At 32.4% G+C, this 27,958-nt stretch overlaps 2 protein-coding genes across 4 annotated transcripts; one reads left to right on the forward strand and one right to left on the reverse strand.

The window, feature by feature from the left end:
• The first annotated feature begins 92 nt into the window (after positions 1 to 92).
• Positions 93 to 9,884, forward strand: RSG7 (regulator of G-protein signaling 7). Of its 3 annotated transcripts, XM_018549869.1 has the most exons (16): positions 93 to 284; positions 1,221 to 1,399; positions 1,611 to 1,747; positions 1,831 to 2,064; positions 2,348 to 2,527; positions 5,947 to 6,188; positions 6,356 to 6,452; positions 6,821 to 6,871; positions 6,949 to 7,104; positions 7,261 to 7,484; positions 7,657 to 7,883; positions 8,153 to 8,266; positions 8,711 to 8,836; positions 8,982 to 9,168; positions 9,473 to 9,565; positions 9,674 to 9,884. In XM_018549869.1, exons 1-16 carry the CDS (start codon positions 144 to 146, stop codon positions 9,737 to 9,739), a joined length of 2,454 nt encoding a protein of 817 aa, XP_018405371.1. In that variant the 5' UTR covers positions 93 to 143; the 3' UTR covers positions 9,740 to 9,884. The 3 variants fall into 3 exon arrangements, with proteins under 3 accessions (XP_018405371.1, XP_018405368.1, XP_018405369.1); XM_018549866.1 differs by lacking the exons at positions 5,947 to 6,188; positions 6,356 to 6,452; positions 6,821 to 6,871; ... (6 more) ...; positions 9,473 to 9,565; positions 9,674 to 9,884 and adding an exon at positions 3,076 to 3,240 and having other exon boundaries at positions 114 to 284; positions 2,348 to 2,517; XM_018549867.1 differs by lacking the exons at positions 93 to 284; positions 5,947 to 6,188; positions 6,356 to 6,452; ... (7 more) ...; positions 9,473 to 9,565; positions 9,674 to 9,884 and adding exons at positions 1,104 to 1,140; positions 3,076 to 3,240 and having other exon boundaries at positions 2,348 to 2,517.
• Positions 9,885 to 12,036: 2,152 nt separating this feature from the next.
• Positions 12,037 to 23,732, reverse strand: LOC108781791 (monocarboxylate transporter 1). Its single transcript, XM_018549874.1, has 5 exons — positions 23,655 to 23,732; positions 14,875 to 15,134; positions 14,494 to 14,620; positions 13,957 to 14,136; positions 12,037 to 13,401 (listed from the first exon to the last, which is right to left on the reverse strand). The coding sequence occupies exons 1-5, from the start codon at positions 23,681 to 23,683 to the stop codon at positions 12,150 to 12,152; spliced, it is 1,848 nt and encodes a 615-aa protein (XP_018405376.1). The 5' UTR covers positions 23,684 to 23,732; the 3' UTR covers positions 12,037 to 12,149.
• Between the last annotated feature and the right edge of the window lie 4,226 nt (positions 23,733 to 27,958).

Raw genomic sequence — 27,958 nt, forward strand, 5'->3', positions numbered from 1 at the left:
AGCATAATTCTGAAAATTTTAGAAAAAAAAGAAATTCCAGTTTGATGTAGGTACATACATACATTTGCACAACCAAAGAGTTTTGAGTTTTGAAATATATGAAAGTACAAGAATTGTAATCTTGTACCCTTAAACATGATAGTATGAATGATGTTATACACAAAATCCTGGAATTTACTATCGGGAACGTATTTGGTAAAGATATAACTTGCAGAGAACCCGTTCATCATTGCGACGAATATCAGCCGGGTTCTTTGGTAGAGCTGGGTAGAACCAGTATTAAAGTATGAAAAAGATATAATTCTTTTCCAAAAAGAAGAGCTATCTTCTTATTTTAATGTAAAGTTTTACAATCGTGTTGTAGACAAAATTTAAATTAAATTTTGTTATTCAAATATGTTTAATAGAGAAATTAAAGTATCTACATTTTGAGAAGTAGCATTTTCAGAGATATCAATTAATTGTAAAGTAATATTTTACGCGAGTGCAAACTTGAACATTTAAAATAATTTGCATTATGGAAAAAAAACTATAATTTCAATAAAATTTATAAAGTTTAATTAAAAATCAAGCTTCTTTCTTTTGTTTGCATAGAAAATTTTTGCAGATGGTGGCAAATTTCTTCTCTGTTATATTATTGAAAAATTAAGCACACTTTTTTGTCATTTTGACATTTTTTGAAATAATTTTTATTTTTTTAAAGATATATCATATATATTTTTCTAAGGCTGAGATATCTGTATAAAGTAAGTATTTTATAATTATTCACAGAAAAAACGTTATAGGTATTATCCGGTAAAGTCTCTAATTTTTAGAAAAAAGAGATTTCATCTTATCCGAATTTTATTTGAAATAGTTATGATGAAAAAACTGAACGCAATTCTAGATACTGTATTACATATATAGAGCTTTACCGTATATTCTCTGCCATATTTTTATGTGGCTTGGTTAGTGCAGGACAAACAGGTTAGGTTATGGGTTAGTGGCAATTAGTGTTATGCGGTGTTGTTGCGTCTTCTGCTAATAGTACACTTGACAATTTTATAAAAGTTAAAAAGTTTTTTTATGATTTATTAATATATGCGCTGTAATATACATATAATATAATTTATATAATTTTTCACGAGAAACCAAACAATGGTAATTCTGTAATTATATAAATTTACAAGTCTATACGAAGTATTTGGTAGTATAACACTAAACATGTTTTATTTATCAAGTTTTTTAAGAAAATCTTGATGCCGTGCGGGTTATGCGCGATACCCGTATTAAAACCAACAAATTTGTCGGAAGACAAAATGTCACCCAATATTAAGGAACCAGGAGTCAAGAAATTAATTCGACCATCTGAACTACCTATTTATTCTTTTGATGACGATTATTCTAAACAGATCCCATGGTAAAGCACAAGTAATTCCAATTATAACTGTTATATATCACATACAAAGATTTAATTTGCAATTAAAAAATGTTTCAATCTTGTGATAAATTGTTATTAGGGAGCAGAAAGTATTATTGAATATTTCTTATAAAAATTTATGTATAAATTAATATTTTTCTATCAATTAGTTTTATATGTAATGTTTATTATTAAATTTTCTATAACACAGTACAGAATGTCCACCTTCAGCCCTAGAGCAGAACATATCTAAAATTCGCAAGTCAATTCAAGCAGTTGTATCTAAATATCAACATTATACTGGTGTTATCTCAGATACTATCGACATTGGTTTTGAACACAGCAATTGTAAGTATTAATCAAGCATATATTTGATATATTTTATAAAATTATTTTATTGTATAACACAATAATTTAAATACTTTTTGTAGCTCTTTTAGATTATCTACGTGAGGAAAGTAACATTATGCCACGAATGGGCGCTATTGCTATCGGTGGAATAGCTGGATTAGTTCTTGGACTTAGAGGACGCAAATTTAAGCGAATAATGTATTCTAGTGTGGGTGCACTCTCTATGGCAGCTATTTGTTATCCTAAGAAAGCGAAAGAGGGTCTTGACATGACTAAACACTATGTAAACGTTGGCTACAATTTTATTTATGGTGGTAATGAACATTAAATTATTTTCAGTAAATTGTTTTCTTATAAACACAAAAAATGTATATTAAAACGGGTAGGAGTTGTTTAACTACGTTGCAATAAACTACAAATCACTCAACGCTCGGAAAGACTTTAAGCACCGATCGCTATAAGTGGCTGTGGTGAAACTCAACGTAGTCAAACGCTTCGCATTAAGACTACCAGCTTTCAAAAAATTGAAGAGAAGACATAATTGTCAACAATGTTAACACATGGATATATCGATATTTTTATTAAAAATAATTTCAGTCAAACCAGGTGACAATCGACAGCTGCAAATCCCAATACCAGAAATGCCGAAAATGCCATCATCTTTTTCGGAATTTGTAGATTCAACGATTGTCACAGGTTCAGCAGTGGCTAGTGCTGTTGGTAGTCTTGCCCAAAACGCATATGCATCTTTAAGCAGTAACAAGGAGGTAGGATGCAACGAAGAAATTTCTCTATTGCATCACCCCTCCCTTACACCTGCATTGCTTCATCTCTGTATTTGAAAATACTTTAAAAAAGATATGCTAATCAGTATTTCTTACTACATACATAGTACTTTTTCACTAATAAATAATAAAATTGATCTCTTACAAGATTCAAGAAGGAAATAAATATACGTTGTAGAAATAATTATATATTATGAACATATATTACAAAATACTGTCACAACTACCTCCTTTTAAAAAATTGCTATGTACTTAGCTTATGCAAACATCGATCAAGATAAGACAAAACCTGTTCACTACGTAACATTTCGTAATACCGAAGAAATCTCTGAACCAATTGAAACGTCACCCGCGCCTTTGGCAGATAAAAATACAAACACTCGAAGAAACTGGTTTCGATGAAAGTAAACCTAGGTGTCCTATTTTCCTGTCATATTTCTTGCTCATAATTTTTGTCTTGCTTGTTTGTGTACTAATCTCACTTTATTCAATTTTATTTTATAGCTGTTATATTTATTTTTTGCCATTTACATATTTCAGGAAAACCAATCGCCAGCCAAATCAGACACTAAGCAAGATTAGGCAAGATTTTCAACAATAATAGTACAATGTAGCAAAGAATGTGTATAAAAGTTTTATTAATAATATTTTGGAAAAAGTATGTTAATAATCATTGGAATAATAAATCCTATCCTGTAATATATATAAAACATTGTATGGTATTGTCTTATATTTGTGTGAGTAAGGTATTATATATCCCTTTTAGTCGAAAATGAATAATAAGGCTTGCTTCATAAATAAAAAATATATATTATATTTTTTATATCATTTTTCATATATATATATATATATATATAAAATAATATAAAATATAATATGTACTATATGTGTGCGTGTATGTGTGTACATTGTAGTGTTATTATTATTTTGTATAATTATATATAAAACAATAACATTCATTTTAGAATTAAAGTTTGGAATTATGCTTTATTTTACCTCTTGTCTCTAATTAATTTCAATATTTTCGGTTAATTTTTTTCGAAACTTTTATTTAAAAAAAATCTTGAAAATATAAAAATGCTTTATTATTCATATACATCATATAGTTGTTAAAATTAATAAGTTTCCTATAATAAGCCGTTATACATTTAAGTATAAAAATGTAACTTAATAATGTAACATTTAAGTGTTAAGCCATAAGAAATTGATCAATCATAGTCAAATGTAAGAATAATCGACTATTAATTGAAGATTGGGTATAATGGTTTATTGCGTGTAGAAAATGTCAGCAAATCTTTTTAATAAGTACAGGTTGAAAAAATAAAGATATTCGTGCGGGACGTGCGATTTGGCGCGAGGCGCAGTCGCGTCTCGTTTTATCGACTGGTTATTCCCGGCATCGCTCAACTACGGGATTTCGATCCTCCTCACCCTGGCACAAGACCAAAACGGCACTCGAAACCTGCGCACTTGCAGCCTCGGGACAGTCAATCTAACGTGCGCCCTCAGGAAACACAAACCGCTGCTGCGTAGATCATGAAAGGGGCGCGCGCACACCTTTACCCCCTACTATCTTGACCTGTTCTTTACACGGGTCAACACGCGAACCACCGTGAGAGGCAGTAATAGGTGCAATTATATATCGTAAATACAATTGCTCTTTCTCTCCGTTCTTCCTCTCCCCGCGTCATTATATCCGGGATGTGCGAGTCGATGATTAATTCGAGCTCCGAAACGTGTCGCTCCACTACGAGACAGTGCGAAGAGATATGAATTTGAAGAACGTTCGCTCAGATTCATTTCGGAGGATCCTCGATCGCAGATATGACGCTCGTTCGTTATTTGCCGAGGAGGGTGCTCCGTCAGCTCCGTGTTGTGTGACGCACTGTGACGCACAGTGAAAGGGTTGGCTGTGGCGCGACGCCCGTATCAGTCGGATGCTGTAAACTTGATATACTTTCGTCAACCGCTTTTTTTTTTCCTCTCTGAGCAGAAAGATCGAAAATTTTTTTTTAATATTACATGAATTTAGTGTTTACATAAACGTATGAAGAGAACTATACAAGGATCATGCATCGATGAATCTTAAGCTATAGGCAGTATGTGACCTTCGCGAAATTTAACAGATTGCCGCATCAAAGTGTTACAATTCAGGTAGGTTTCCAAAGTAAACATAGAGAAAGCATGTATCGATTCCAGACATTTTTTAATTAAAATTTATTATATTAGACGTAATAATATACAAGATATTTCTATCTGCGTTGACAATATTCTTATTTTTGGTTTATAACATCGCGGTTTTGATAATAAAAACGTCAGTATTTTTATTTATAATAAAAATGGGGAATTCGTGATTTACTTTTTCATCTCTTCGCGTTTCTATCCGACATTCGAGATTGACATATAGGAGACAATATCTTACCGATATCCCCTTCTCAATCACCCTCTCGAGTATCCGGCAATAGGGAAGGGGGTGACTGTTATATATATCGTTAAATAGACCGTATAGTGACACGCTGTCTCGTGTGTGCCAATCTTGGACAATAATATTTTTAATTCGAGAACTTTATCGTTCTTTGATATCTTGTTGAACAAAATTTCTTTTAAAAATTGGAAGAATCTAGCTGTAAATATATGTATAAAAAAATATAGTTCGTCAGGTTTGCGGGATAAACTTTTTTATCGTAATTAGATAATTGGCCACTATGGGGATCGATGCTGTGGAAACTTTACTCACGCGAGAAAAATTGCGCAAAAGAATATATTAAGATATATCGAGACTTTTTTCCAATACCGTTTGTATTCATCAACGAAGGACATATTGTGCTAAATTTCGTTATATACATTTAATCTAAAATATTAGCGCTCAACTAAACATAATATAAACGACTTCGGAATTATTTTGAAATCTTTTAACTCGATTTCTTTTTTCGAAGCTATATATTTTGGACTCATGTCGAGCGTAAAATACGAAGAAATTTAATTGTTTTTGTTTTGTATAAAGCTGGACTTTTTAAAACTATTGTAATACTTGTTTCATCCTACACATATACAATCGTGATTATGTGTTTTAATTTATACTTAGATTTAGTTAATTTATTTATTAGTAATGGAAGAATCTTTTGCTAAAATTATTTTATGTTTTAGAATATTTTTCAGTAAAATTTTAGTATTTCAGAAAAATTTTAATTTAATTTCAGCGATTTTTATCTGAAAAACTTATGTTTAACGAAATTTCAGAGAAATTTCAATTCAATTTTAACGATTTTTTAGTATGTTAGCCGAAAAATTTATTTTCAACAATTTTACCGAAATGTTTAAAAAAAAAAACATGGAATAATTTATATTAAATATTTTTTATACAAAACGCCAAGCTTTTAACATGTTCACATTGTACAAAAATGTTGTGTTTCACGCGTAGAGTGGATATGGTAACTATGAACTCCGAAAAATCGGCTTGCCGCCGAAAACCAGTGGAGAAAAGTAGCAGCAGCAATAGCAGTAAGAAGGCGCCCGATCATGTCGATGATGTAGATAAAAAGAATGAAGACGGTCATACGAGTGATTCCCCAGATTTGTCCCCCAATACTCCTACGTACAACGTCACTGCCTCTTGCGCCGAAGACACCCCTAATTACCTCGTCTATAAAAAGGTATTATAACGGACAAAAAAAGATTTAATATTAGTAAAATCTATATGTTTAATACTTCAATGCAATTTAAATTATTTAAAAAATTCTTGAAAATAATTTATATATATAAATTATAGTTTCCAATCATCATATATTACAAAAAAAAGTAATTACTATATTTTTTTTAGATGGAATCGATCGTGGAAAAGATGTTGGACGAATTTACTGGTGTGCCCGTAAAAACAGTCAAGACTTTTATGACGAAGACACCGTCTGTTTTCACAGGTAAAAGTGTAGAAATACTTGTGTTTTAAATAATTCATAACGTTATAAGAGCAAGTATTTTTTCTTGTCAATTTAGTATAAGATAAAAAAGGATTTTAAAGTAGATATTTAATTAAAGAGCAAAATATATGAATTATTAGGAACTCGAGAACAACTAATTATGGTATAAAAGGATATCAATATTATCGTTAGTGTATATAATTTCATCCATCATTTATGTATATCGTAAATATACGAAAATAGAATTTTTTATATTTTAAGCTTTTTATAATTGAAGATATAAGTAATTTAAATTTTGATCAAGCATTATTATTTATAACCGAAGACTGATAAATAAAAAAATAATTATATATAAAATTATATTTCAGGCACAGATCTTATAGCATGGATGATGAAGAGCATGGATATAGATGATCAAGGTATAAATTTATGTTATTTGTTTATATTAATTTTTTATAGATTTTATTCATGATTAATAAATGATATATTAATACAGAGGCTCTTCACGTGGCTCATCTGATGGCATCCCATGGATATTTTTTTCCTATCGACGACCACTGCCTTACCGTAAAGAGCGACAACACATTCTACAGGTTTCAAACACCGTATTTTTGGCCATCGAATTGTTGGGAACCCGAGAATACTGATTATGGTATAAAAGGATATTAATATTATCGTTAGTGTAATTTCATCTGTCATTTATATCGGAAATGTAAATGACACGATTAACAATAAGAACATATTTAATAAATATATAAATTTTCACATCCGTTAATGTGCGTTAAAACACGTTAAATGTTACTTACAGCTGTCTATTTATGCAAAAGGACGATGCAGAATAAAACGAGATTGGAATTGGCGGATTACGAGGCGGAAAATCTAGCTAGATTACAAAAGATGTTTTCACGAAAATGGGAATTTATTTTTATGCAGGCAGAAGCGCAAAGCAAAGTTGACAAGAAAAGAGATAAATTAGAAAGAAAAGTCCTGGATAGCCAAGAGAGAGCCTTCTGGGATGTACATCGACCAATGGTAATTCTTCTTAGTTAGAATAACAAAATTGAAATAATAAAGAAAAGAACATTTACATATTTTCTTATTGATAAAATATTGGAATAATTTTTGCGTTATAAATATAATAAATAGCAAGGACATTTTTTATTAAAGAAATATATATTTTAAATCTCACTCATTATATTTTCAGCCCGGATGCGTAAATACTACGGAGCTAGATATTAAGAAGGCTTGTCGTAGTTATAAAACAATTATACAACCAAGTAAGCATTTGCAACTGGGCGTCGCGGGTGGTAGAATATCGCCGCCTACAGAAACGAGTGCGACCTCATCGATAGAATTTTTGCAGAAGGAGATCGAGACTCTGAAAGACAGACTAGTCAAGCCCGTCATCAAGGTCTCGAAAGTAGCAGAAGCGTACGTATGTCAACAGAATTTGTTTATCTATATTTAGCAAAGTAAACTAAGGGATATGTATGCATTTGCATTAATATTTCTTAAAGTTAATCGAGGTTTAACGTCGGGGTCGTTTTTGTAAAACAACGAAAGTAAAAATGTCTGTTCCACATTTTATCCTGCGTTCGATGATGTAATAATAATATTACATTTATTTAACCTTCGCTAAATGCATATATTATATATATGCGTTTGTAGTTTATAGGCTAATCAATATGCGATATTTTTAGTTTGATCGGGTACTTTGAACAATACATGGAATACGATCCCTTTTTCACCCAACCCGAGCTCACAAATCCATGGATTTCCGACAGTCCGGAAATGTGGGAACAGGAGAAATTAGCGTAAGTACATACATTATTGTCACAATAAAGTAAAAAAAGTGTTTTGCAATATTCGCGGCATGTATCATTTAATATTATATATTATATAATATTTATAACACGAAATTAGATACCTTTAACGATCAAGCTGGATCGCGTCAAACAATTTTTCAGTCTTGAAACGCAGCTCTACGAAAATTTAAGATGCGTAAAGAGCATAAAAAATTGTTAAATTACTAGAACAATTTAACTCCTGATATTATTACGGTAGTTTCGTAGAGTTGTGTTTCAAGACCGAAACATAATTGTTCGGCGCGCAGTTTAAAAGACTACATACGGAATTATAATAGCACCTAAGATCCAGCTTGACCGTTAAAGACAATTTCTTATTGGTTGTTTTTCTCACATGTACGGTTCTATAAGATTTAATATTTAAATAAATAACATTTATATTTACGGATATAGGAAAGAAATATCAGCGAGAAGAGTAAAAAGGTGGGCATTCAGTCTTCAAGAACTCCTACAAGATCCCGTTGGTAGAGAACAATTTATACGCTTTTTAGATAAAGAATTTAGCGGCGAAAATCTCAAGTACGTATAACAATTGTCAACGTAAGCTTGTTTTCTTTTATTACATAAAGAATTAAAATATATATATTTATATATATTTTATCTACACACATAATACGATATTGAATTTGCATCAGGGAGACGAGATCATTTATGATATGTGCAGATTTTGGGAAACCGTTCAGGAATTGAAAACCTTACCGCAAAAAGACGTCCAGATGAAAGTCGAAGAGATATGGCGTGAATTTTTGGATACAGATGCAAGTTGTCCCATCAATGTCGATTCTCGATCCTATGAGATTACCAAAAAAGGTCTTGAAAAGCCGGACCGATGGTGTTTCGACGTTGCTGCGGTATAAATTTAATTTATTAATTATTTTCTTACATGTTATATGTCACATAAAGAAACAAGGGAAAATTAATCAATTTAAAAAAAAAATAAAATTAAAAAAAAATTATTAAACTTTTATCTATTTTTTCTAAGATGAGAAAATTATTTGAAACGGATCATGCAAAATAAGTATTAAATAAGATTAATACATATGATTTTTTTATTTAAATTGATTTATATGTGTATACGTAGGTATAATGTTTAAATATTCTTCTATTTTCATATATTATTGGTTCTCTATAGTTTTTATTGTTGTCATTTTCTAGGCGCATGTATATCATCTAATGAAAAGTGATAGTTACTCGAGATATTTACGCTCGGAAATGTATAAGGATTTTCTTAATGGATCTAAGAAAAAGGTAATTTCTTTTTTCTTTATGAGATTGTTGACAATACCTTGAATTATATATCATTATTATTCTCCAATCATATGATTAATAAGAATTATCTTGTTCTTAACGTTTCAGACTTCTGTAAAAGGCATTCGCTCTATCGTTTCCTTCACAGGACGAAGAGATACAACAACTTCGTAACCTGCCACTTATTATAATCTTACATCTCTTCTTGCCATTCCGCTTTTTTTATTTCTATCAAAAATTGCATAAAGCTGTCATCAAATGAAATCGATTTCAGTTTTAAAAAAAGATTGTTTTCTATTTAATTTTATGTTAACTACCAACACATCTACAATTAAATATTTGATATCGATAATTATACATATATGATAATTAAGATTGCTTAAAATCTTATCAAAGAATCGTAGGCTTTTCAAATTCATTATAATAAAAGATTGATCGCAAATCAATTTTTGCATTTGTCCAATATCTTACATTTATTATTTATGACACTTGTTATAATTATGATCTTTTATTGTCATACATACACACAAATATGAAATCAACATTTGAAATTGAACATGGTCATTATTTTTATTTAAAGAATATCCAAACGTTTAATTATAAGAACTTAAAATTTTAGAAAAAAAACACGTTAAGAAACAAGTTTTTAACACAAAAAATCAATCAAAATCAATTACTTCAAATTTTTTAAATTTAATAGTGAAAATAAATATATTGAAGATCATATTTTCGCCATATATTCACATAGGTGTGCGTTTATTTTCTTAGGAAACACATTTAATATTGCGGCATACTTTTGGATAAATAGAAATAATGCGTGTAAATAAAGCGTTTTCTTAATCCGCGCAATGCATTAGATATATTAAATTAATTATAATAGCCAATTGAGAAATTAGGGAAATGTTAGAATAATACAAATTGTATGACATAAATTGTACAAGTGATACAATCGAAGAATATGTATCTTCAACAAATGAAGCGAAAGAATTGAGCAAAAGACACGCACAGATATGTACAGAAATATATTTTGCATAAAGCTTTAATCTCAACATTGCCCAAAATTTAACGATTACAAAAGACGTCATTCAATGTATCTTTCTTTTTCATTATATTCGTATTCGATATACACAAAACTTGTGTCAGAAAAATTCCAAGAGACTAAGATAAAACATTAAAACTACAATAAAATTAAATATAAGAAGAGTACTTAGTATTTATTTCATTCAAAACATTTTTCATTTTCTATTTTCCTACATATTATATATGTATAGTATCCACGTCTTCCATATATACTGTTTATGATTTTTATGAAAATAAAAAAGAATTTTTTTTTTAAGTTTTTTTTTGGATTATTGCGTATTTAGATTATGTATAATAAATGAAAAGAATTATATAGAGAAAAAAGAAGAAAAAAGAAACGCACATTGATTGAAATCCATAATACTTAGAAATATTAACATCTCTATTATGCCTATAATCCTCATTATGATTTCATTATGTATAATTACGTTTATTATTATATATTTTTAACTATTCAACGTTTAGTATAATCGAATATTCATTGCCGTTATATGATTTAATAATTAAATGTCTCTTAACTGTGAATGTCATTCAAACTACTAGAAACTTTCCTGATCACTTTGGCACAAAGTCATTTAACAGAACTCCTGTAATACGTACATACATGTATATTCTTACGTCATCTTCTAACGTTTTAGTCATTTTTATTCATAGGATAAGTTTAGTAGATATTTCTCAATATTATTTTGTTACTGGCAGTAAAAATTATTTTTAATAATAAACTATATGTTATACATGTAGGCTATGAATCAAACAATAATAGCTTGATGTATGCACGTTCCAGAAAGGCTCGTAGAAACTATAGAAGACTTATTAAGTAAACACACTGTAAAAATATTTATATCGTATTGTTACAAAAATATTTTACAAAATATTTATTTTTTAAGATATATGAAATATAAAAATTATTATTACTAATATATATATAATATGTCTATTCTGTTAAAGAATATATTTGCGAAAGATTTTCTTTCATCTCAACAATCTCACATTTTGCTAAAGTATAACATTATTCTATCTCCAATGATGGCTATTCATGTTTATACAAGCCTTTGTTACATGACAATTTATGTAGCAATAATGGCACAAATCGTGGAAAATACTTATAACGATAAATATACTATCTGCTGTGCAGATAGCTATATGTACATGGTCATGCTGGATTTGTGAATACAAAGCTCTCGATTATTCATGTCTAATATTAAAATTTAATTTTACGAACTTTCCTAAAGTTTTTTTCTTAAAGTACGAATATTATCAAAAACACAAGTGTCAAATTCATCTAGAAATATACATACAATAATTCAAATGTTCCACAGTTTAAAAGTATCTAAGGATATATATATATATATATATATATATATATATATATATATATATTGTTGGGGAGATTTCCAACAACATAATCATCGCAATTGTAATATATAAAGTCTTTTATAAAATGCTTAAATTGATTCACCGAAAAACCTTCGTCGAAACTGTACACTAATTATCTACGCGAATTTTATATCGCTTCTATGTCCTTTTTTTTATTTCTGTTGATAAGCGGCACTACCGCCCAAAGTGCAGTACCCAAAATCAAGATGATTCCGAAGGCTAAAAAGATCGGCTTATACGACAGTATGTTCTCAAAAATAACACCACAAATAGGCGGTCCGACGAGTTGCAACACGCCATTAACGAACAACGAAATTCCATAGGACGAACTGAGCTTCTCCGTTCCCAACATGTCCGCGAGAATGACGGTCGTGATGCCGATATACATTCCTGACGACAGACCGAAGAGACCGCAGAAGAACGACAGCATAGTGTAGCTGGTCGCCATCGGTAATAACGCCAGAGCGATCCCACTGGTACCGAGTCCGCCTACGAAATAATAATACTTGGGTACGAAGTCAATATCGGATAAGGACGCCCCACCGATCCTGCCGACCAGATCCAATGCCGAGACTATGGACAGGAGCAGAGCCGACGAGTTTTTGTCAAAGCCCTCGGTGATCGCGTAAGACGGCAGTAAGATCATAAAGTTCGTATTGCTGATGGCCGATGTGGAGTTGGAGATAAGAATCACTAAGTAAATGGGATCCTTCAACACGCTTAGATCGAAGAAGGGCGCTTTTTTGTTTTCATGCTTTTTCGGCGTTTTGGCCAATTTCGAGCACACATCGTCCCGTTTGAGTTCCTCGTCGCGCATCCTGCTATCCTCTTTCGGATTCTTTCCAATTTGCAAGGAATCTGAGTGCGACTTAACGTCTTTCTCAGCACTACCTCGCCGCGATAAATTCTGCGTAACGCTATTCAGATCGTCGTCGTCCTCCTTAGCATGACTCGGACGAATTGTCATGCGAAATTCACTCGCATTTGGAGTATTTTCACGTGGAATCTCGTCCTTGATGACATCGTAGCGTAATCCCACGACTGTATCACTCGTTTTGTAATCCAATTTCTTCTGCGGCTTACAAGATGCCTTCTCAGGCTTACAAGATGCCTTTTTGGTGGTCTTTAGTACGGCGTTGTGCTGGTTGTGCGAAAGATCCGAAAACTTGCGTATTGGTTCATCGCCGAATTTAGCATCCTCTTCCATTTTTTCGACAGTCGACTCCTGCTTTCCGCCAATAGACTCGTCGAGAGTCAGTGCTTCGTTATCGATACCGTCATCCAGGGGCACGATCTTCATGTGTTGCTCGACCGGATGATACAAGAGACCGCAGACCAGCGTATTCAGCGTGATCGCACCCATGATGAGTACAGCTCCTCTGAAATGTGACAATGAGAAACCTGATTTAAGTAAGGTATGAATCCAGCTTTATTTTTAAGGGGCGAGAAAGAAATATAGCTTAGATAAAACTCTTCAACTTGGATCGTTTGGTGTTGTATTTCTTTTACATATTTGTCTTTAGGTTTTATTAAAGTTTTTATTTGTCGGATTTTTCTCTAACTCTATTAAACGCATAGAAAGGAGGTATTAGTATATTTCCGAAATGATGAGGCTTCATATTGTATATATACGACGTCTGCGAGACCTTTCTTGAAACGAAGATTTTGGCGTAGGTTTGCAAAGGGTTTTGTGTCGTGTGGCTTCCCAAACCGCTTCGGAGTGCACTTCTACTTTCCGATCCCTCGAAAGCAGTTGGAACTATGTATAAAGTCTTTTGTGGAAGCGCTCTCGGTAGAATAGATATCTTGTTCTCGTACCGGAGCCGAGAGGAACATCTGAATAATTGACATTCGGTTTTTCTAATAAATGCTCCTCTATATGTTCTCTTAATAAGTAAACATTATCAGAGGTATAGAATTTCTTAGTAAATTACCTGTATCCAAAGCAGTCCAAGAGATACTGTAGTAACGGTGGTAACACTATAGTGCCGATTGCGCTACCGGAAATACACAGACCGTTCGCCATCCCTCGTAGCTTCTCGAAGTATTGCGTAACGATGTAAACAGTCGGCGGAAACGATAATCCAGCGCCGATTCCAACCATAAGACCGTAACTATACAAAAAGAATCAATGTTATTTCTACAGAACTTGCAAGAAAATAAAAATGTTAATTTTTTATTTCTTTTCTGCTAATAAGATGTTTCAATTCAATATACATTTTCATTAAATGCTCGACGTATAGACAAGACATATAGAGAACGGGCTTTATCAGTTCGCAGAAGTTGTGTAATGTTCGCAAATCAAGGAGACCTTTCGTATTATAAGTGATTCAATAACCGGCCTTGTTACACAATAATTTGGCACCGTTTCGCCATAGAAGTTATTAAAATTAGACCATTATAACAACTGTGTTTGCCTATTCACTTGCGACGCCTCTCGAACGTCAATCGATAAAAAAAAAAAACTGTACCTGATGTAAAGATAAGTAACTGAATTGGCAAAGTAGCTCAGCATCATGCCGCTGGCCGCAAAGGTACCGCCGATGAGGGTTACTGTTCTATAGGAGTATTTGGTCGATAGAATACTAGATAAAGGACCTGTAAAGTGTTTATATATAGATGATAGTTTTACAGAATATATATCGAGTAGTATTTTTATTCACCTTACAAATATTGTACATAAAATTTTGTTCGTAAAATAATATATATGATATATATGTTATAATATCTCAATTTTTAATTAGAAACGAATTCTTTTTTACATCTATGAATACAAACGAAACGCGAGTTGTGTTCTCGCAGAAAAATGAAGTGGCTGAAATTTGAAGTATCACAAAAAGGTGCGCGCTTACCTAACGAGCTGTACAGAAAGTAGCATAACGCTGGCATCCAGGAGGCCGCCGTGGACGACGCTTTAAAAACGTGCAGAAACTCGACGAAAAGCACGCCGAAGGACTTGACAGTGCCGGGAATGAGGAAGTTGACGACGAGGGCGGAAAAAAGCACCACCCAACCCCATCCGCCGTCCGGCGGGATCATTTTCGTCCTTCTGCTCTTCCTCCTCGTCAACATGTTCTTTTCTACCGCGGCGCAAGTCCGGTGCGATTCTCGACTGAAAACATTTTAAAGGGGGACACGTCGTTACGCGTGGATTATAATAGACACTTTCTGCCTTCCGTCGCTACACGAAGGTAAGAGAAAGATTATTATCGCTGTGTAAAGGACACAGATCAGCCTAGAGCGTCGTCCTTGACGCAATTACGCTCTTTCATAACAGCGCGCGATAAAGGAATTGACAGCATTCGATGAAATCATCCAAGTTTCGCGGAATTGCGGATTATCCCATTATACGTATTTTGCGCGATATCTCGCAAAACTTTCGCGTCCTCGAAGGTGTATTTGTATAATTTCCCTCCTCTATTCATTGTAAGATTACCGACATCCGATTTATCCCGCGCTGTGTTTGCGCGGCGCGGCGCGGCACAAACAAACAGCGAAATAACGCGTTTCCTTTTCTTATAATCGTCCGCTTATTGGCCGCGCGCTTTCCCATTGCAGAAGGATTTTCTTTTCACACTTGGCCGCATGCGACAGCTTCGCGCGTTCACCTGTGCACACGCACGGAATATATATATACGATTTTCATTGGAAACATGCGTTCATTGGAACCGTCACGTGTAACCGCGGATACGTGTCCCGGTTACCATTCACGATCGCGCACGCGAGAACGCCCGAGAAAAATTCCCGCCTGTACCAACGCGTGACGCGAGTTCGGAATAATTATTCCTTCCATTTGTTTCTAAACGTATAAAAGAATATGATAGTTGATAAGACAAGAAAGCCAGACCGTGTCTTAAATCTGCAGTCGAATGAAAAAGTACGAGGCATTTTATACATAGTAATTTTATATGGCATATCGGAAAGTTACATATACAGGAAGATCGTACATATAGGATGAAAGTGTCGTTAAACAAGACTCTCGTGACTCATGCATGCTGTCGTGTCCTTCCATTTTGATAGAAAACACGCTTCGGGGGTATCGCGGAGAGCTTGGAATTAAATTACAATTTAAAGTACGCCAGAGATCTTATACACAGTAAAAAAAATCGTGACATAAGTTTAGCTTTACAAAATTCGTTTTACCTTTCGAGTCTATATTATTCTCGAGATGTGATACTTTTACTGTTCGTATATCTGAAGATGCAAATTGCATTATCCAAACGTGAATTAATTTCGTATTACTTTTCTTCGCATTCGAGTACCAATTGACGAATTACAGTGCTAGTCGCGTCATTTGACACTTCAATCCAACGTTAATCAATCGTGTAAAAATCAGCGATTAAAAACTATCTTTAATCAGGCATCGAAATATTATTACGTATCCTAACTAGATTTTTATAAATTTTGATCAACTATCAAATTTTGAACAAATTGGAACCACTTTGACCAGGTGGAGATATCAATAATTCCAAAGTAAAAAAAACCAAGAATACTAAACGCGTCGCGTTTCCTTTTTACTTATCCTAGAGTTTACTATGTATTATATATTATAATGAATTATGGACTATGTACCATAGATTTGTTTTGTATGAATTAATAAGCGAATCTAATACCTGTCAGCCTTCTGCGAAACGATACTTAGGTATAGTTTATCGTGTCGTTACGAAAGCGAACATATATATAATAAATGGCAAAAATAAATGCTCAGAGTTACTCACATTGTATGTGCGTATGTATCCCTTCTCGATTCGCGTCTTTGTATATAGTATTAATTAGCATCTCGACGGCGAGAGCGCGTTATGTATCTACCGTATCAACGTACGTCGCTCTCGAGTTCCCGGCGGATACTCTGCGTGTTACGCGACTATCGCGTGGCGGGCAACCATTAATTTGGAATTACGAAAATTATGTGGCTTTTAGATTTGAACTTTTCATCACGTTTCTGCTCCCTAATTTAGCTAAGAATTACTGGAAGCGTAGTAGAAGTTTGACAATTTAACGGATGTCTAACAGAAATCCAACGAAGGAGACAAGCTAATAGATATTTAACGTATGTATCTATTTTTTTTTTGGTGACAAACGCATTTACAGAGCGTTTAATCGTATAATGATCTAATAAATATCTGTGTATTAAAATAAAAAAGTAGATTATAAATTTGACATAATTCGTAATACTGCAGTAATTCACAAAATTTCAAATCACTCCAAGTACTCTTTAACGAAAAATTTTTTTTTTTCTTACATTATATGTACATACATTTAAATACATTTTAATTTCTATTTTGATAGAAAGAAGAAATCTTGTACGATAAAACTTCGCATAGCTTCTATAACTCCGTTCTCGAAAACGCTGTTAATTAAAAATGTGGTTTATGACACAGATAAGTCCAAAAATACAAGTTCTTTAATTATTATTTATTCTCCGATTCTCAAACTGGTACGGATATCGCTGATTGGAGTCTCGAGGATGATCCGCGTTTGCATATTTAAGTCTTCGTTCCGAGGCAACTGACGCGCCAGTAAGTAGTAGTACAACGGTGAGAAAAGTCCCGTAATCGGCCACACGATTGCACGGCCTATCACTACAAGTAGCTAAGGTACATCGCTCACGATGTACCACGCCTGAGTACTATGAATGATTCTATTTACTACGGATGCGTAAAACGCTCGAATGTGTTCTCGAATGCGCGCCAATCACCGGAGGATCATTCTCCACAGTGAGATAATTGACTTCGCGAGATCTCGCATTGTTTTAAAAAATGATGCTCACACGTTTACAAAGCAACAACGACGTAATTTCATTTCGATCAAATTACTCTCAAACGATGTATTTCTGTCAATTTTTTATTAGATTATTCCCCCGCTTTTTCCTTATATAATTCTAAATTCTTACCGTTTATTGGAATTTCGTTAAGCTCTTGACAAGTTTAAATTGTCCAGATTTTTCACAACGTTTTCGTAACTACAGCAAGAAGAGAATTAGAAAGAGCAAATTTTTTTCAAAAATAATTGTTTGCATTACGGCGTTTAATATTTTTATATTTAAAGTTCTGCAACATATTCTGATGTTATATTAACGTCATATACCTATCACATATGACGTAATTTCATTTCGATCAAATTGCTTCGATAATAATAAAAAAAAATGATAATATTTTATATATTTCTATAAAAATGTTTTATTGAATTTTTATTTTACCCTTTTTTTACATTTAGATCTTTTTAGGTAATAAAGAATTTAGGTTAGAATTTCGCTAAATAATTGACAAATTTAAAGTCTCCAGATCACAGCGTTTTCAAAATGAATTATTACAATGAGAAAAATAATATTGTACTTAAAAATTAACTTAGAAAGGAAAAGGGCACTATATAGCTATAGGAGTGAAGCGCAGATAACTTTACGCAAATGCTGATATTTATCAAGCAAAACTTATTTATTACAAAAATTATTCTAATAGTAATATAAATAAGTTTTGCTTGATAAATATCAGCGTTTGCGTAAAGTTATCTGCGCTTCACTCCTAGTGCCCTTTTTCTTTCTAAGTTAATTTTTAATTGTATGGGAGTTTTTGTTATCAAAGAATTATTATATAATATTGTACTTAATCAAACAATATAAAAAGAATTCGAAATCCTCAAAGGAACACACTCTCTATTTGCATGAGACAAACGTGTGAAAGAAAAACATTTAAAACTTTTTAAATAAGCAAAAATATGGACAAAATAAAAATGTAAACATTGGTCTTTCTCTCTCAATCTATAGATTTATGTATTTTTAGTAATAAAAAAATGTTAAGAATGAATAATTACATAATCCTGACAGAATTATACCAAGCATTTTCCAAAACACATGCCAAGGGAATAAATAACCGGTTCTATTAATACATTCTTAAGGCCAAAAGTTTGTATGTGAATGTATTATGCGCTAAAGGTTAATGTCGTTATTAAAGCCAAAAATCTAACCATCGAAGACTCTTTCAGTTTTCTAATCGAGAAAAATAGGTAAATAGATAGATACATTAATAGATAGATATATTAATTCTATACTTATTGTCAATTGAAATATCTTGCTTTTTAACATAACATAAAAAAAAAAGAGATTACAATGAATAAAAAACATTTAACAATATTTTCTCGATCGCTATATCTAGCAAATTGTTTGTACATTCTCATAGAAATATTACCTTTTTGTTAAATTAATTGATCAAATATTTGCAATTTTGTGATACTTACTCGAGTTTAAAATTATAATAGCACGCTCTCTCTCTCTTTCTTCTCAGATGGAGTATTCGAAACTATATAATAAATTATATGTTTAATAAGCATTAATAATAACCTCGCAATCCACTTATATAAAAAAGTAATGTAGAATAATATTATTACAGAAATCAATTTGCATAATCAAATTATATAATTATTTCAATAACAATCGATTACAATTATTTCAATCTTTAAATATAATATTTTTTATAAAATTATATAATATATAACAATATTGATAAATCGAAAAAAGAAAATGTCAAATAAACTATTCTAAATAAACATAGCAATTATTATAGCAAAGTATAACCAACGCTAGGCATTCTCTAAAATATTTTTATTTTATCATGTAACATTTATTCAGGAAAAAAATGGCATCGCGTCACGGCGTAAACTTTATCGCATTAAATAATTTTATGTTTAAAATTTATTTGCTATTTATTTGCTATCAGGTTTTATGAGCTCTATGCACAAACGTCGGCTGCCGCGTATATAATACATATATACGCTTATAGTTATTAATTTAAAGCGCTCTGTTGCCACAGCATTCATGAAATAGCGTGGGCAACTCATATCTCGGCAATAACAAATGGCACGCTCGTTAACGTTCGAGCGCCTTGAAGCATTACGATGAATTAATATCCGTAAACAGAATCCGAAAGGAGCGAAAACACGTTCCGATACGAAAAGTTATCTGCGCTTCACTCCTAGTGCCCTTTTTCTTTCTAAGTTAATTTTTAATTGTATGGGAGTTTTTGTTATCAAAGAATTATTATATAATATTGTACTTAATCAAACAATATAAAAAGAATTCGAAATCCTCAAAGGAACACACTCTCTATTTGCATGAGACAAACGTGTGAAAGAAAAACATTTAAAACTTTTTAAATAAGCAAAAATATGGACAAAATAAAAATGTAAACATTGGTCTTTCTCTCTCAATCTATAGATTTATGTATTTTTAGTAATAAAAAAATGTTAAGAATGAATAATTACATAATCCTGACAGAATTATACCAAGCATTTTCCAAAACACATGCCAAGGGAATAAATAACCGGTTCTATTAATACATTCTTAAGGCCAAAAGTTTGTATGTGAATGTATTATGCGCTAAAGGTTAATGTCGTTATTAAAGCCAAAAATCTAACCATCGAAGACTCTTTCAGTTTTCTAATCGAGAAAAATAGGTAAATAGATAGATACATTAATAGATAGATATATTAATTCTATACTTATTGTCAATTGAAATATCTTGCTTTTTAACATAACATAAAAAAAAAAGAGATTACAATGAATAAAAAACATTTAACAATATTTTCTCGATCGCTATATCTAGCAAATTGTTTGTACATTCTCATAGAAATATTACCTTTTTGTTAAATTAATTGATCAAATATTTGCAATTTTGTGATACTTACTCGAGTTTAAAATTATAATAGCACGCTCTCTCTCTCTTTCTTCTCAGATGGAGTATTCGAAACTATATAATAAATTATATGTTTAATAAGCATTAATAATAACCTCGCAATCCACTTATATAAAAAAGTAATGTAGAATAATATTATTACAGAAATCAATTTGCATAATCAAATTATATAATTATTTCAATAACAATCGATTACAATTATTTCAATCTTTAAATATAATATTTTTTATAAAATTATATAATATATAACAATATTGATAAATCGAAAAAAGAAAATGTCAAATAAACTATTCTAAATAAACATAGCAATTATTATAGCAAAGTATAACCAACGCTAGGCATTCTCTAAAATATTTTTATTTTATCATGTAACATTTATTCAGGAAAAAAATGGCATCGCGTCACGGCGTAAACTTTATCGCATTAAATAATTTTATGTTTAAAATTTATTTGCTATTTATTTGCTATCAGGTTTTATGAGCTCTATGCACAAACGTCGGCTGCCGCGTATATAATACATATATACGCTTATAGTTATTAATTTAAAGCGCTCTGTTGCCACAGCATTCATGAAATAGCGTGGGCAACTCATATCTCGGCAATAACAAATGGCACGCTCGTTAACGTTCGAGCGCCTTGAAGCATTACGATGAATTAATATCCGTAAACAGAATCCGAAAGGAGCGAAAACACGTTCCGATACGAAGGTAACGCCGCGTAACGGGTGGATGTTAATACACGCGCACGCACGCGGGGTCGGTGGAGCGCTAACCAACCCTTATTATAAAAGATTAATTATATATCCCGTGTTTCCTTCCGCGGTGACTATAAGTACGTTTCGTTATTAGCAAATAAGACTTTCAGATTGCTTTTTAGGGGAAGTCAAATGCCAGAGAGAATATAGTTGAAATTCAATATTAAATCTCATTGCTAGTTTATTCACAATATATTCTGTGTGTGTGTGTGTGTGTATATATATATATATATATATATATATATATATACATATATTATAAACACACATATACAATATGTACATAATAGATCATCACTAGATAAAGTGATGGAATCATGATTCTAAGTGAAGTATAGTTGTTTTCGATAAACATGTTATTTCTCAAACGTATAAAGCATTATACATTCATTGTAGTATGATTAAATCAAGCTGCTAATGATTGTGATATCAAAATTTTGTTGAGCTGTTAAGTTCTTCTTCACATTTTTGGTTGTATTTTTCATGATATAGTAATCTTTTATAATTAATTCTTATTTTACTTTATATAAAAAGTGAACTTTTTAAAATTTTATTGAATTAAAATTCTTATTTCTTTTTTTATTTTAATTAAATGAATGTATTTTATATCACATACATAAAATTTCTGCGTTTCCTCGTGGACAATCTTACTACGTAAAGTATACAGAAATTTCCTCTAGTTGGAAAAATTTGTGTACATATTTCCGGGCACGCATATATACATATTTATTTCTCAAGTTGCGCGCAGTTGGAAAAAAAATATGACACAATAGCATACTGACGACAAACGATATCATGCATAAATTGTAACAGATATATTTCTACGAATAACGACATATGTTTCCATCCAATTCCAAATCAAGCATATAAGATTGCATGTGAAACACAAGGTTACTACTCTAACAGAATTGGCCAACAAATCTATATAAACTGCTCTTATATTTTTTTAATAAAACTAAAATTTTCTTTTTGCAGTTTGTATCTAATTGTAAGTCTATATATATATATATATATATATATATATATATCTATATAGATAGATAGAAATTTTATGAATAGATTTTGAATAAATGCTTACCTATCTTTTAACGATATATTTATGAGCTTTATATACTATATCTTAAAAATAAATATATGCATGTTTTAATGCGAGTTTGGATTACGCCAATAAATGTTAAATAATTAGTACGTCTAATTACTACCAATCATTATAACAAATGATCGAATACGTTTAAGAATATAAGAATCAAACAATAGATTTTTCAAAATTAAATAACATAATTAATCGTAAATATGTAGATATAATGTAAATCATTTGCAAAAATAAAAAGATTAGAACTTTAAAAATAAAAAGGTCAGAATAGAAACAATAAAGAATAGAAGAAAAAACGATGATAACATATATATCCTAAATAATATTTCTACTTTCATTTTTACTTGATTTATTAAACTTACATTAATAGCAAAAATTTCAAATTGATTTTATAGCGTTTTCAACCCGACTTGATTTGTCCAATCTAGGTTGGATCAAGCTCTACTATTGGTTGACGTTACACGCTCTACCAATAGAAAAACATAAAACGTTATTAATTCAACCAAATCTTAGTAAAAAAAAAAAATTGATAGAGAACGATAGAAGAATCCTATCGTTTTGAATATGGAATCTGGTTTGTGAATCCATTAATTTGAGAAACAAGTCTTATAGAAATCTTGTACAAATCTTATAGAAGTTTAGAACCCGATAAAATACAATAGGATTCGTACCCGAGCTATCGTGAGGCTCGCGAGGTCGACGATAGAAAGTGATATAAACTTATATAGAAAACGATAGAAATTGATAGAAATCCTATCGTGTTCTCAATCGTTCTCTATCAATATTTTTTTTACCAAGGGAGTTAGTGCAAACCTGATTGCGCCGAAAACGCCATTAGATTTTATACGAGAAATAATGGGGACATTATTAACTCATCAGTAAGTAGAAGAAATTCGATTAAGAGTTCATCAAATTCAATCCATATCATCTGGCTTCTTAAAGATACAAGAATATGAAGTTATTCCCTAAGCCAAGTCAAATCAACTGTACGAATATCGAATGAACATTAGAAAATCTAAAAGTCATCAATGAGCACCATTTGCCCAACTAACTTTCATCCAAATGCAATAATAATAATAATAATAATCATGCACTGACCTGGTAGACATTTCCTCTTGTTTCGACATCTCTTCTTTTCACCTAATGGTGGTGGAGGAAGGATGGAGGTGGCGGTATAGCTCAGTCACCCGCAGAGAATTATTCTTTCTTTTTCGTTCTCCTGTCTCTCTCTCTTTCTCTGTCACTCTGGTAGGAGGGCAATGGGAAGCAGGATACTCATCGGACGTTCGCTATCATCCTGTGTCTTGGACTAGACTGCACACTGGCACCAGAGAACCCGTTCCACTCCCTCTTCTTTTTTCCTCAGCTCTGCTCGAACCAGCGCAGGAACACCCGAAGGTTGCCCTCAACTTTTATCGTACCAAAACGGTCACCGCGCCGCGTCATTATAAGACCGGTGTGTGCACCACGGTATGCACGTTACGGTGTGCACGTAAGGATTGTTTTCTTCGAGTTGGCTGGCTGATCGGCTCTGACCGGCCAGCTATAGCTAGCCGACTGGTTGGTCTCGGCAATGCCTATACTTTTAACTGAGCTACCCACACGGAGAGGTGCTCTTGGTACACCGCGGCGAGACTAGGTACAAGGTGGAGACAGGTCGAATAGCGCGCGATCCAGCGCGCGATCACTGAGAGGGTGGGAGATTTTCTTCCACCGCGTGTGTGGACGCAACCACCGCTTGCTCGCTGAGCTCCCACCAACGCGCGACATCGCGCCCATCGCGGCCAGCTACCGACGTCGACGTCGGCGGCGGCGCGACGCGGCTCCTAAAGATGCGATGACTTAGGCACACCGCAAACATCTCGTATACGCATCCCGAGAATACTCGCCGGATGTAGATCTTCAAGGATTTTCAAGGCTGCCACGTAATCTACCAGGATACACATATATCTCTCGCGCGACAGTTTCCCGACTAAAATCTTATCCCTGTATATAAGTGTGATGCAACGCGACAGAAGACAAGAAGAAACGATGGTATAATCGATAATTGTCGTAAAACGTAAAACTCGTTATACGCAATCATTGCATTACGTTTATATACAATTATTACATTTACGTTAGTTGACAAGGTAGTTAACAAATGTCGCGTCGCGTGAGAACAGGTATTTAATGGTTTTGAGATCCATTCGTCTTCCATCTTGATATAATACATATATAATGTCGCGAAGATTCATCGTATTTTATGAAATTGCTACACGAAATTAAAATGCAAAATTTACCGCTTCGTTTCTTCCTTCTCTTCGAAGGCAAAAATCCTGTTCTTCCTTTTAAACAACCTTTTCCCTTTACTTATCTGTGCTTGCTTCTTGGTGCTTCTCCTTCTGCTCCTCTCCTTGCTCGGCAAGTCTGGCTCTCGGGGATCGTCATTCTGCAGGTTCGCATCATTAGTTTTTATTTTGCCACGGAACCATATGCTATTTTTATCCGGCAATCCTCATCCTCCCTTCCTTTTCTTCGTCATCTTCCTCTTCTTCGTCCTTCTTCGCTCATCCTCGAAGACTACCTGTACGCATGTATGTTATTATTATACGGAACTTAAGATCAAGGGACTCTGCAAAACGGGACAGAACGAGGACCATTCCTTCGTCAAAAAGTTCAAAGAACTTATTAATTCGCGGGCATCTTCAGTTTTACGCTCCCATTCCTTGATATAAGTATTATAATATCTATAAGTTACATTGACTACAATTATGTAACTTATTATTTTTTTTTTATTAAAATAAATACAAATGTTAAAGATAGTTTTGTGGGATTTCAAGAATACATGAAGTATAAGTAAATTATTACGAACTTTCGTGATCGTTGATGCGTAAATAATACTTCTGAGACGATAATATATAATTCGTAAACAAGAGGCTCATATATATTCTTTTTACTTATGACGATTAATTATTTTTCAGAACATATCAATATATATTTTCTTTTAGCTTTTATTCGTAATTTTACATTGGAAAAGCAAACACGAAAAAACATTCCGATTGTCGTGTAGAAAAATATAAACCAAGAGAACACACGCAATAATTATTCCTTTTCCAATGTGAACGAATAAAGAAACTGAATGAATGATGAAATGCTGAACGTTTAATTTCAACGCGAGAGTTTTCTCGATTTTCTACGGATTGCAACGCGACGCTGACGTCGCGCGGAGGGGTATTCTCCGCGCTTCTCTCGTTTTGTATTTTTTTTCTTTTCCCCCAATAGCGCGGCGTACGCATACCTTTCACTTATACCTTCGCAACCTTCTATTGACAGTACATTATTAACATAATGTTTTCCATCGCGCTTGTATTGCTTTTCGCGAGTGCAGATCTCCATGACGCGGCGGCGCGGCGTCGCGTCGCCGCAACCTATAACGTATATACGCGCGCATTCAAGCCTAAGCAAAAGCACTAACTCCAAGAACTGGTTTTACCTCACGGAATACTCGAACCAGCGAACAAAGGAGGCGGCATTCATTGCCTGCGATTACTGTATAAAAGTATAAGTACGCGTTCTATTTCCCTCTCACTCTCTTCCCATGTTTTTCCCGCCGTTTTTTCCCTCTTCTCTTTTCGAGAAAATGTTTAGATTTATCGGTCATTATGCGTCATATATCTCGGTCCACAACGCGTACGTGACATCGGCCGCGTATCTGAACGAAAAAATTCGCAATACGTGTATTTTCGCTACTTCTAGGGTGTACAGAGAAAGATATATCTACATTCTGAATGAATACACTGTAATCTTAAGTATCGGAACAATGTTCCTTAAGCGGACGATTATTTTCATCTTTCTGGCGCTAATGGATTCTACAGAAAAATATACCGTTATAGCGACCTTGCTACTAATGGTGGCTTGTAGTTGAATAAGAGAATTACCATGTTCACTGTTTCTTGAAATAAACAAGAGTTGTGTGCGTAGCAATAATAGTTTCCTATATCCTATTATAATTTCTATGATTCGTTTAAAGTCCAAGGGAATCGCAAAGTGATTCGTCTATGTGTATGTATAACGCATATAGTCTTTAAAAAAGTTGAAAGATATTTTTTAAAAACCTAAATTTAATCGAAAGTAAACTAGAAATTCAAAATTTTAAGATTTCGATATAAATTCGATATGATAGAAAACTTTGACAGAATAATTACAAAGAGTTCAAATAGAATTTCAGCATAATTACTGTAATAATTAATTATTATAATACAATTACAATTTGCTGTACGTTACGTTTAATTATTATATATATATATATATATATATAATAATAATACATTAATTAATTATTATATCATACGTTCAATTTACTGTATGTTACGGTACGATGTTATCAATTAAAGTGGCTATATTTATAACTGTATTCAGCGTGATTGGAAGTAATCGTATGGTGTCAATATTAGCCCGATCTGGTCAAGAATAGCCCGGTAGGAATCCCGTCTGACCACCTTGCCCCCCATGACCGGTCAACGTCTAAATTAGGGTGAATGTGCCGTTGTAGATGTATATTATTTTTTCAGTTATCGACTTGCCGCACCGTAACATATAATCGCTGTTAATCGCTATTACCTTGTTATGCGAAGTGCATAATAACATTTTTAATTAAACAATATTTAGATATTAAATCTTATATAAGACCGTACACATGTGAGAGACACAACCAATAAGAAATTGCCTTTAACGGTCGAGTTGGATCTTAGGTGCTATTATAATAATATTTTTAATTAACCAACCCTAATAGCAAAATTATTGTAAATATGTGCAAAATTGTATACATGACAATATGGAAATTCTCAGAATTTTAAATAGTGCAATTTCTTTGTCAATTCATTCTTCTAATATTTTATTGAGTTTTAAGATTATTAATTATCGATATTCTTGAAAATTAAAACCAATCTGAAATTAGATTTTAAATGCATCTAATTATTCATTTCATCATTTCATAAAACATCTTTGAAATTTTTAAGTGTTAAAAGACTCTAAAATCTTGAAAGACTCGAACATCGTTATTATCTTTTCTTAGGTACATACATACAGTATTATTGAAATTTCTGATTTATATATAATATTCTTATCGCTTAACATAAAAGTAGCGACATCTTCCAATAAGTCAGCAAAACTTTGTTGTGCGCTTACATTGATTAAATTGATTTACACTTTGCACGTAAAATACATACCTATATTAAAAAATCAAATAATATTGGGAGAGACTAGGAGCTCCAAAAAGAACATAATAACAATTATTTATATTCATATTATTTGGTTTACAGAAGTTAACATAGACTGAATCTACAATTAAAGTCAGTTCGCTGTAGACATTATTTTTACAAACATATAAATATACTCAGTTACAAAAATAAATGGAATTTTTT

The sequence above is a fragment of the Cyphomyrmex costatus genome, unplaced genomic scaffold (genome assembly GCF_001594065.2).
Source record: "Cyphomyrmex costatus isolate MS0001 unplaced genomic scaffold, Ccosl1.0 scaffold908, whole genome shotgun sequence".
Taxonomy (NCBI): Eukaryota; Metazoa; Arthropoda; class Insecta; order Hymenoptera; family Formicidae; genus Cyphomyrmex; species Cyphomyrmex costatus.